At 41.1% G+C, this 12,403-nt stretch overlaps 1 protein-coding gene across 2 annotated transcripts in view; it reads right to left on the bottom strand.

The window, feature by feature from the left end:
• Positions 1-12,403, bottom strand: part of PRRG1 (proline rich and Gla domain 1) — a 135,982-nt gene that overhangs the window by 58,584 nt on the left and 64,995 nt on the right. For both annotated transcript variants that reach the window (XM_027099943.1, XM_027099944.1), the window contains exon 2: positions 7,542-7,592. In XM_027099943.1, the coding sequence (XP_026955744.1) occupies positions 7,542-7,551 (10 nt within the window). In that variant the 5' untranslated portion in view covers positions 7,552-7,592. The remainder of the gene's footprint in view (positions 1-7,541; positions 7,593-12,403) is intronic.

The following is a 12,403-nucleotide window of genomic DNA, read 5'->3' as shown; positions in this document are numbered from 1 at the left end:
AATCATGAAAACACGGGAATTCCAAAGATAGGTATTTCTCTTATCACTAGTGCCTCAACTGTTATCAACAAGAATATCGTTAGTCTTAGAGTTTATAGTTGTCACGACCATAAAACTTTGTTTTTAGCTTATGGATCTGATTTACACTGATTACAGTTCTGTCCCATATGGAAGAAAATAGAAACAACTATAACAATCACCATTTAAATGGGGGGAAAGGCATGTAGAGAGACTCAGCAAATGTGAAATATAGTTTTAAATACATAGCTCTATGTTATAATCAATGCTTCACAATCTGTCAACATAGACAGTATGGTATTATCTATGTGATAGTTAGCTGTAATCTAGATGTAAGGAGTGAATAGATGTTAGGAGTGAATAGTTGTCCTAATAGAACACATACTACATTTAATCAAAAAGCCACATTTCAGAGGTGGTTGTTCAGACAGCATTCAAAGATAGTATTCAGCTATCTTTCTCTTCTGTGCACGAACAGCAGAGCATGGTGGATTTCAGAAATGGCGTCTCATTGACAAATTAGTGCCTTTGTTAATTAGCACATGGATTTCAGAAATGACTTCGCTGGTGAAATCAATGTTATTTATATGTGAATTTGCTCTAGAAATGATAGAATTCAAACTTTCGCTTGCTCTGTCTGAAGGGGAGGTACTACATACCAGGAGCTCTCTTTTCCTCCCCTTCTCTCATAGTGGCTCCTCAGGGACCCCTTTAGAAAACCTGGCGCTTCACTGAGCAACACTGGAAACCACTGATCCATCTCAATCCCTTCATTTTACACTGAAATCCAGAGGTTAAGTGACTTATCCAAGGACACAGCTGCTTGATTATGGGACCAGGACTGTACCTTGGTTTCTAGAACCATAATGGAAGAAAATTTCACATACTGCGGTATGGGAAAGTCATTCTGGCTTATATATGATTTAACTCGAAGTTTATGCTAACTAAAACAGCCTGTTTGTGGCCTATCAAACATGCATTGTACAGCTGCCTTAATCCTTAAAGAAAAGGGTGCACTGGCCAGAAGTAAAAAATGTCCATGTTAAAAATAAAGGTGAAATGCCTCCCTTCCTGGGTCGCCAATGCTGGTATGCTTTCAGTGATAAGACTCCCTTCCCAGGTGCCAAGGCCATACTGAGTCCCTGTGTATATGCTGATTTGTTGTGGCTGTTGTTTTGAAATCTTGAAGGAATGGATCCCTGACTTCTTTGATGTTCTTTGTTCTGACAAGATATAAAACTGTGCTGAAAACCATGCTTCTTCAGACTAGTTCCTCAGAGTTACCTGAGCTGCTGTCTACTGGGCTACAGTTCTTAGTTTGGCTCAAATAAAACTTCTTTCTATTCCTATCATAGATCAGTTTATTGATTATTTCTGTTGACAACCATATGCATTTGTCCCTCGGTAGCCATGGGGGATTCATTCCAGAACCCCCTATGGATACCAAATTCTGCAGATGCTCAAGTCCCTTATGTGAAATGGCATAGTATTTGCATATAACCTATGCACATCCTCTCATATACTATAAATCATCTCTACATTACTTATAATAACTAATACAATGTGATACATAAATAGTTGGAAACATAATGTAAATTCTATGTAAATAGTTGCAGGCATGCAGCAAATTCAAGTTTCACTTTTTTGAACTTTCTGGAATTTTTACTTTTTTCCAATATTTTTGATCCATGGTTGGTTGAATCCATGTATGTGGAACCTGTGGATACCTGCAGACACAGAGGGCCAACTCTAGTGCTCTCCTTTAGACCGGAATTACTTCTATGAAAATCATAATATGTTAATTATGGCTTATCTCTAAAGATTTCCTTCCCTTTATTCTAAATCAGTGGTTTTCAATCTTGGGAGATATCGCACCCCAGGGAACATTTGGCAGTGTCTGGATACATTTTTGATTCTCACAACTTGGGGGGTAGGTGCCACTGGCATGTAGTGGGGAGATGCCCCACAACAAAGACTGACCTGGCCCCAAATGTCAATAGTCACTCCTACATGTATGCCCCAAAGAACTGAGAACAGATACTCAAACAAAAACTTGTACATCGAGGTTCACGGTAGCACTATTTAGAATAGCCAAAGGGTGGAAACAACACAAACGTCCACCAACTGATGAATGACTAATCACATTGTAGTATATTCACACAATGGGATATTATTCAGCCATAAAAAGGAATAAGGTACTAATACAACATGGATAAACCTAAAAACCATTATGCTACGTGAAAAAAGCCAGACACAACAAAAGGGCACATATTGTATTATTCCATTTAAATGAAATATCCAGGATAGGTAAATCCATAGAGCTAGAAATCAGATCACAGGTTGCCAGGGCCTGGGAAGGGAGAAACAGAGACTGTTTAATGGGTAGAGGGTCTCCCTTGGAGGTGATGGAAATGTTTTGGTACAAGATAGTTGTACAACACTGTGACTGTACAAATGCCACTAAACTGCACACTTTAAAATGGTCAATTCTATGTTATGTGAATTGTTTTGCCTACATTATGTGTTTTGCCTCAATTTTTTAAAAAAAATGTCAATAGTGCTAAGGTTGAGAAACCATTCTAAACTTACGTACCAAAGTTATTTTCTTCTTGAATAGGTAAAAGGCAAAGAGGATTCCATCAAAGACAAAAAGCATCAAGCACTATAATGAGTTTAAAAAAAAAAAAAAAGCAGCCTGACCCTTAAATAGTAAGCTCATTTTTTTTCTGATGGAAAAAACTTGCCAGGAAAAAATAATGGCTGTTGTCAACCCCAAGCAGATTTGTTTTACTGTTATAAAATTATGAAGCTAGACAAGGGTTTACGATAAATTGGTGACATCATCTGAACTGCAGAGGCATGAATATGCTACCATAATAGAAAGACTCTCAGATTTAATATAGGCCAGAAAATGAAATAACTGTCTTTAAATGTGTGCCTTCACTTGAACTGTAAACTGGGAGCTGTCAAATAAAATTCGGCACTACATTACGAGACAGTCACTTTACAAGGCTTGTCAGTTTGAACACTCACTCATTCCCTGTTTGAAAACATGGAGCTGTATGCTCAGAATGAAAGTTTAGGATTGGCCTCAACTGAACAGTAGTTCACCAGTGACTCAAAGAGCTTAGAAATTTACTGTGGTAGCTATAAACCATCTTTCCTTCCATTAAGTCTTAATAAGTGGAGGGGACATGTTTGGGTTCTTTGAACTAAAGGAGCCAAGTACATCCAGTGACCCAAAGGAATGATGCTGCTATGTTTTAATAATAATAAAAAGAGTGTAACTGGTAGCACTGTCTCTGTTTCTCTACAGCACAACAATATATTCATGTATACTAGGACATCAAGGGCATGTTACCATTAAGCATGGAAAATGAAGATGGAAACTGACTTTGCAGATTAAGAATTTATAGACCTAGGGTTACCTACTAGGCTAGGTAAAAGCTATCTCCAAAGATTAAATACTGAAAGAGGAGAAACAGAAAAAATGCTAAGGTATCTTTTATATTTTTATGTTAATTATTCTTCACAAATAAGACCTGTCTGCCTGCTATCATTCAGCTATTCCAGATATTGTTTTCTACACAACAAAGCAAAATTAATCAGTTTGAAGATTCATGGCTAAATATTATTCCTATTTTGTAAAAGACGAGTAGGAACATCTTGTGGTTTGCTATTATTGAGGAAACATGATGAATTTCTTCCAGAAGCTTTGTTGTTAAGGTAAAGACAGTGAAATTAGCCATCGTAACTGCATATTAGAGTAATAAATACCATAAATTGCTGCTATAGCACTTAAAATATGCAGAAAGTGTGTTCTGACAGAAAAAAATCAGATGGAAAATAGGTGTGATTCAAAGTCAAATTCTACTCAAACATTGTAACAAAAACAACAACCCCCAAATTTTTTAGCAAGACATCTCCCAAGAAATTGCTTTGTGGAATACTGAGACTTTTGTCATTTTATCGTGAATGTACCAGTTATTCGGGGCGGGGAGGGTAGGGGTAGGGGCGGGGATGAGAAGGTAGGATAAAGTTTTACTTTCCATCTGAAGACGATTATTGATATATACTCTCTAGTATTATGTACATGATATTTGGTAAGCCTATATATACATATTTGCAAAATCCTTACATTCTCTTCTTTGTGAAAATGCTAATTCTCTACTAAAATCTTACACATAGTTTTATTTATACATGCTATTGTTTTTTTGTAACAGCATCTCCCCTTGTCGTCTACATGCTGTTCTGGTATTCCATGCTGTATTTTATTCTTTGTGTTATGAAGAACCACAAATATAAAAACCTATCAATCAAGAAGGTTGACTTTCACCACAGAAGTGGTGTCTTAGGCCCCTTACTTTGGGCACCTCCCACTGTGGGCTGTGTACAGCAAGCTTCTGAGTTGAATTATCCTGTTATCTAGCTTGGTGACTGCCAATTACTGCTGCTGCCTTTGAATTACTGCAGCCACGGACCACCGCTGCTCAGAGGATTTTTTTTTTTTTTTTTTTTTTTTTGCGGTACGCGGGCCTCTCACTGTTGTGGCCTCTCCCGTTGCAGAGCACAGGCTCAGTGGCCATGGCTCACGGGCCCAGCCGCCCCACGGCATGTGGGATCTTCCTGGACTGGGGAACGAGCCCGTGTCCCCTGCATCGGCAGGCAGACTCTCAACCACTGCGCCACCAGGGAAGCCCTGCTCAGAGGATTTTGATATTTGAGGCACTCTACTATCTGACACACGTGTTTTAGCTGTTACCATAAATGTTGATGAACACTGAGCCATTTCTCTTTTCCTATCTGCCCACTCCCCCCATGCTGTGAGAAACATATGAATATCATCGTAGTTCTAAGAAAATATTTTCTTCCATACCTTTCACAGCATCAGATAGCTCCTAAGTTTTTAATCAACTTTATACACTGCTGATGACTAGGGTGTTCAGAATACAATTTGTTGGAAGAAAATAAAAACTGGATATGACATAAGGAAACCCACGTTTGTCTTCTGACTCTTCATTTATAAACTGTGGACTTTAGATAAGACTTTCTCTCATGACCCTCAGTTTTATAATATATAAAATGAAGGTAATAATACCTATTTACATTATAGGGTTCTCTTACAACTCAAATAAGATAATGAAGGAGAAATATGTACGAGTTATGAAATGCTCTACAGATACTTGTTAATATCAAAATAATTATATATTCATAAAAGTCCTAAATACTAAATTCTAGCTAAATACTAAATCCCTATATAGTAAATGGGATTTCAATGCCACATACCAAGGACACAATTTGTAAGAATTTGTTTATGAATTTTTTCATATCACATAAATAAAAGAATGATTCCTCTAACATATTTATAAATAATTTCTTCATCCAGTATCAAAGAATACTAAAAGAAATTCACCTCAATTTCACTTTAATTTTTCATCGACACTGTATGGTTTCCCAGCTGTGTTCTTTGTTTTCATGGCTCCTTAATTAATGAGGCTAGTGCCATGTCTTTGTGATATTTTCCTCTGCTGTCCCTTTGTATGACACATTGAGCTATGTTTGTGAGAATCTTTGCCAAATCTACTAAAAACTCCATTGTACACTGCCAGAAAAGGAAAAAAAGAGCCCACAGAAGCACCTTTTTTTTCACTAAGCATTCTTTTTTTCAGCAATTAACAAGTATAATCAGACAAACTAAGTAAAGCTTAGAGTGTAAAGGACAGATTCTTTGAGATTCAGGATTTTAAGGATGTTTTTAAAGTGCTTAACACAGTCAAAATGCTGCTATTACACACTTCCATGTGTTTGTAAAAGTAGTATTTCTTTTGAAGCACTTCCCTTATCTCATCTCCAGGTTGGAAACATGCCCATCTTTGCAGATTACAGTACCATGCCCTGTCCTTTAGCAAGAACTCTATTAATTACCTGACCATTTAAACAAATACTTGGTGGGGCGCCTTTTAAAGCAAGCACCGAATGATCTCCCTGCTAATAACCTGATGACCATTGTGAAAAGGAAGAATGAAAACAAGAAGTAATATGTTGCCCTGTCTCAGTGCAGCTTTCTTCACCATATGGCCATGATGAAATCCAATCATCACAACATTCTCCAAATTCACTTGAAGCTTGGAGAAAGTGAGGATCAAACCATGATGAGTCACTCTGGAAGGTTCTGTTGACAGCTGACTTGGAGTTAGGACGTGGTATGGATTAGTCCCAGAACTTTGACCAGTTTTTTTTATTTAGTCATTTTTTTAAAAATTTCTAAACTTTCAGAGATTGGTATCTTTTGTGAAGGTTGGGAAAGAACCAGAGTACCCAGGAAAGCACTGGAGAAAACACACAAAAGCTGGCTCATCAAGGTTCAGGAAGATATTTTCTATCTATAATCCTTGGGGCTGCCTACCAGGGCCCATACTGACATGGGGCGAGAAAGATGCCTAGAGCATAAACATAAGGAAGCACTCTCTGTCACTTGCACAACCCTGGTCCCAGCCCTGCTGCCTACAGAGGCATCTGATCAAATAACTTCATTTTAACTACTGAAAGACATAACCAATGAAGATATACAGTAAGGACAGCAACGAGCACATCACTGCACTCTTCCATTATACTTCAGAGTTCTCAACACGCTTTCATATATATTATCACATTATGACAACCACAATCTCCTGAGGCTAATAGTGCAGAATGTTTTTAATCCCACCTCAGAGATGAACAAACAAGTTTAGGGGAACAGTAGGATTTGATCAAGACAGTAGAGGTAGAACTTGAATTCAGGTCTTTGACCTATGTCCAGTACTCTTCTCATTATACTTCCCCAATACCAAGTCTTCCTCTGAGGTCCTTTATAGCATCAGATTTTTATGGTCTACATTGATTAGAATTATTTATGAAGTCACTGCAGTGGCTGGTTATTAACAACTTAAGAAAGAAATGACCTTAAATTTGTCTATTTTTCACTGCCCATATAACAGCCTTATGAGAAAGGAAAAATAAAAAGAATTCATCTAATGCTTCTTAATGCCAGGCTTAAACATTTTAGGGGCAACCAAAGCCATTTATAAGTCAACCTCACAGATGAATTTGTCACTATTATCACTGGTTGCACAGTACAATCATATTTTTGTTTATGTTATTATCAGCAAGCCTCAGAAACCATTAGCAGCATATGGGTTACTTTGCTAAGAGTTGTAAAGAAGCTGGGATTAGGGCAGGTTTATATAATATCAAGTTTGAGCCTTCTCTCCCTGTACTGGAAGATGTCCAGAAAAGAGCAGGGGAAACAAAAGACCCTTTCCAGTGAGCAACATGTGATCTGTTGGTCTTTTTCTGCACAGCCCTGCTTCAAACGAAACCTTTCTAACACTAACCAGAAATATGATTTAGGTGTCCACAAAAAAAACAAAAAAGAACAAAAAAAAAAAACAAAATACAAGCTTTGAGTTGCAAATCTAATTTCCTGGATATAGTGGATTAATGTGGAGAGAATCTAAGTTATTTAAAAGTAAAGAGAAACTTACTTCTCCCCATGTTTTCCTGTGGTCTCTGGTAGGTCCTTTGATGATGATTCCCTGTAAAAAACACAGCACACACACACAGTCAGATTCAAGTTCCATTAAAACTTATGTTGTCAACATGAGCATTTCATTCCAGTGCATTCCAATCTTATCCCCTTACCTAAATAAAACGGATCTCTAACCTCAGAGGACAGAAACACAGTATTCTGGAAGCACAGGCTCTACATCAGCTTACTATGACCTTGTTTATCTGGCATTAGTTTCTGCCCTTGCCAAATAAAAGTCATCAAATTGGTCACATGGTTTATCTCTTAGGAAGGCAGTGATATCAGTAAAAAATGGTGGACAAAAATGCCAAAAGGCCCAATTTTAATAACAAGGCTAGCATGTTATTAGTTTGCCTATCCCTGGTTTCTCTTCAATGTCACTCTGTGACAAATCCAATACCATTTATAGTGTAACATTTTCCTGAATGGTGTCAAACAGCAGTACCTCTAATCAAATTATCCCTGCAGCAAAGCAGCCCACCGAGTTACTACCAATAAACAGTATGAATCAATAACTATGAGCTACTGACAACAGAAACTCTGGAGGAAAAAAATACATATTGCAAATGCAGGTGTGCATGGAGGAGCAGCAATTTATACTATAATGCTTTATTTTCTCACAGGGTTTAATCACAGAACTACCACACATCTATTGTTCACCTGCCACATTCCCAGTATGGAGCTAAGCACCAGAGAGGCAAAATTATAAGACATAATTTATCAATACGTTAAGGAATATATAATCTACTTGAAGTCAAGCATGAAGAGGAGAGTGATGTCATCAAGATGGTCACATAGATCATTCCCAACTTCAGTCTCCCTCACAAGAAGACCACCTAGCAACTATGCATAGAAAAGACTCCATTGTGAAGATGTTAGAACCTGAGGGTAAGGCTGAAGCACCCTGCTGGACAACAGAGACTGAGAAGGAGCATATTAGAAGGGTGAGAGAACTGGATATACCCTGACCACATCACCCTCCTCCCTGTGGGGAGAAGTGGGAATATGGATTCCATAATGGGAAAAGAGAGCCCGAGGTGGACAACCAGCATATGGGACACTTCCAGGAGGCCCACTCAGGTCTTGCCTCATGGAGATCATCAGAGGAATCAGCTGGGCTTGACTACTGGGGATCAGAGAGAGATGGAGAAGGGGGCGGAGCTTACAGCAAACACTGCTCAGGCTCTGGAAAACGGCATTCCTGCTCATATCAGTGCCTGAGCAAAGATCCCAGCCAGCAACTCTGGCCATCTGCAGAGCTGAGCCAGTGGCCCCTTCTGGCTAGGGAGCTCAGTTGGTAGTTCTACCTGATTTGGACCCACAATCAATGGGCCAGACTGGAAATGGAGCCTGTTCTACCATCCAGCCCATGAAGGCAAGCAAATACTCAGCCTTGCCCAAGTGCTCAGCATAGCCTCCAGTCTCTCCTTCCAGGAAGCCTGGCCAGGGAACTAGAGCAGCCACAAGCCCATCGTACAGCCCCACTTGGTCAGGCAGCCAAACCAGCAGCCCTGCCCAACTGGTGAGAATAGCCACTGGCCCTGCAAAACCAGAGAGCTGGAACAGTGATCCTGGGTGACAAGGGAACCCAGCCTATGGGACTGCTAGAGAGGGAGAGCCCACCCTACAATCCCACTCAGCCATGGATCCCAGCCTTACAACCCTGATAAGCAGAGAAGCCCAGTCTACGGCCCTGCCCAATTGCTGAACACAGTCTGCGGCCTTGCCCAGGCAGGAAGCCCAGCCAGTAATCCTGCCCAACCAAGAAGCATAGCCTGTGATCCCACCCAACAAGGAAGCTCAGCCTAGCGGCAGAGCACAGTCTACTGATCAGGAACACCAGAATGCAGCCCTGCTCAACTTCAGGGCACAGTCTGCGGCCCCACCTAATCGCAGAGCACAGCCTAAGGCCACGTCGAACCAATACGTCCTGCCTGGGGCCCTACTTAAACATAAAATCCAGCCAGCGGTACCACTTGGTCGTGGAGCACAGTCTGAGACTCCACACAACAAGGGGTGATTGCTAAACCCAACCCACAGCCCTGCTCAATCATGGAATCCAACCAGTGGCACCACCCTAGCAGTGAACACAGCCTGGGACTTTACCCAACTGGAGGTGATTGCAGAAGCCAGCTAGTGGCCCCATCTGACTGCTGAGCAAAACCAGTAGCCCCACCCAAACAGGGAGATGGTCACCCAGTGGTCCTGCTTGAACATGGAGCCCAGCCAATAGGCCTACCCAACTGTGGAGCCCAGCCAGTGGCATCCCCCCAACCTCAGAGCACAAGCAATGGCCTCATCTAACTAGAGACCCCAACAGCAAGCCCTGCTGACTGTGAAGGCTACCAGCTGACCTGTCCAGTAGCCTCAAGCAATCATGACTGGTGAAGGTCTTTCCCTACAGAAGTGAACGTGTAAAGTCTGGAGGAAACTGTTTAAACAATGCAAGGAATCAAGGATCACGAAGAAAATAGGTAAACATAACATGACACCACCCAAAGAAACTAATAAAGCTCCAATAACTGACCCTAATGTAACAGAGGTCTATAAACTGTCTGAGAAAGAATTCAAAATAATCCTCTTAAAGAACTTCAGTGAACTACAAGAGCACATAGACATCTAAAGAAAATTAGGAAAACAGTACACAAACAAAACAAAAAGTTCAAGAAAGAAAGGGAAACTATCAAAAAAAAAAAAAGAAATCTTAGAGCTGAAGAATACAATGGCTGAAGAATTCAATAGAACAAAATGGCAATACCTATCAAAAATTACTTTAAACATAAATGGATTAAATTCTCCAATCAAAAGACAGAATGGCTGAATGGATAAAAAACAAGATCCCAATGGCATGCTGTCTACAAGAGATTCAACTTTAGTTTAAAGGACACATATAGGATGAAGTGATAGATATTCCAAGCAAGTGGTAACTGAAAGAAAGCAGGGATAGCTATACAAATATCAGACAAGGTAGACTTTAAGCTAAATATAGTCATGAGAGACAAAGAAGGTCATTATATAATGAAAACGGGGTCAATTAATCAAGAAGATATGACAATTGTAAATGTTTTAGCACCCAACACTGGAGCACCTAAATATATAAAGCAAATACTAACATAAATAAAATGAGAAATAGCAATATAATAACACCAGTTTACTTTAATATCCCACTCTCAGCAACGGACAGATCATCCAGACAGAGAATCAATCAGGAAACAGTGGATTTAAATAACACTATAAACTAAATGGATAAAACAGACACATATAGAACATTCCATCCAACAGCAACAGAATACACATTCTTCTCAAGTACAGAGAAAATTTTTCTAGGATTGATCATATGGTAGGCCACAAAATAAGTCTCAACAAATTCAAGAAGACAAATTTTATCAAGCATCTTTTACAAACACTATGTTATGAAGGCAGAAATCAATAACTGTTAGAAAGCCAGAAATTTTTCAAATACATGGAAATTAAACAACACACTCCTGACCAACCAATGGACCAAAGAAGAAATCAAAAGGTAAATAAAACAAATTTTGAGACATACAAAAATGGAGAAGAACTTCAAGATGGCGAAAGAGTAAGAAGTAGAGATCACCTTCCTCCTCACAGATACATAAGAAATACATCTACACGTGGAACAACTCCTACAGAACACCTACTGAACACTGGCAGAAGACCTCAGACCTCCCAAAAGGCAAGATACCCCCCACGTACCTGGGTAGGGCAAAAGAAAAAAGAAAAAAACAGAGACAAAAGGTTAGGGACGGGACCTGCACCAGTGGGAGGGAGCTGTGAAAGAGGAAAGGTTTCCACACACTAGGAAGCCCCTTCGCGGGCAGAGAGCAGAGCGGGGTGGTGGGGAGGGTGGGGAGGAGCTTCGGAGCCATGGAGGAGAGCGCAGCAACAGGGGTGCGGACGGCAAAGAGGAGAGGTTCCCGCACAGAGGATCGGTGCCGACCAGCACTCACCAGCCTGAGAGGCTTGTCTGCTTACCCGCCGGGGTGGGCGGGGGCTGGGAGCTGAGGCTCCAGCTTTGGAGGTCGGGGCCCAGGGAGAGGACTGGGGTTGGCTGCGTGAACACAGCCTGAAGGAGGCTAGTGCACCACAGCTAGCTGGGAGGGAGTCTGGGAAAATGTCTGGAGCTGCAAAGAAGCAAGAGTTTTACTTGCCTATATGTTTCACGGTGCGTGAGGAGAAGGGATTCAGAGCACCGCTTACAGGAGCTCCAGAGACGGGCACAAGCTGCGGCTATCAGCGCAGACTCCAGAGACGGGCATGAAACGCTAAGGCTGCTGCTGCAGCCACCAAGAAGCCTGTGTGCAAGCACAGCTCACTCTCCACACCTCCCCTCCTGGGAGCCTGTGCAGCCCGCCACTGCCAGGGTCCCGGGATCCAGGGACAACTTCCCCAGGAGAATGCACGGCGCGTCTCAGGCTTGTGTGATGTCAATGCTGGCCTCTGCAGCTGCAGGCTCGCCCAGCACTCCGTACCCCTCCCTCCCCCCGGCCTGAGTGAGCCAGAGCCCCCGAATCACCTGCTCCTTTAACCCCTTCCTGTCTGAGTGAAGAACAGACGCCCTCAGGCGACCAACATGCAGAGGCGGGGCCAAATCCACAGCTGACCCCCAGGAGCTGTGCGAACAACGAAGAGAAAGGGAAATCTCTCCCAGCAGCCTCAGGAGCAGTGGATTAAATCTCCACAATCAACTTGATGTACCCTGCATCTGTGGAATACGTGAATAGAAAACGAATCATCCCAAATAGAGACGGTGGACTTTGGGAGCAACTATATATATATATATATATATATATATAT

Source organism: Aethalodelphis obliquidens, unplaced genomic scaffold, assembly GCF_003676395.1.
Source record: "Aethalodelphis obliquidens isolate GAN/ISIS:26980383/991018 unplaced genomic scaffold, ASM367639v1 scaffold152, whole genome shotgun sequence".
NCBI lineage: Eukaryota > Metazoa > Chordata > Mammalia > Artiodactyla > Delphinidae > Aethalodelphis > Aethalodelphis obliquidens.
The sequence above is the reverse complement of the archived record's forward strand: the minus strand, read 5'-3'. Positions and strand labels throughout refer to the sequence as shown.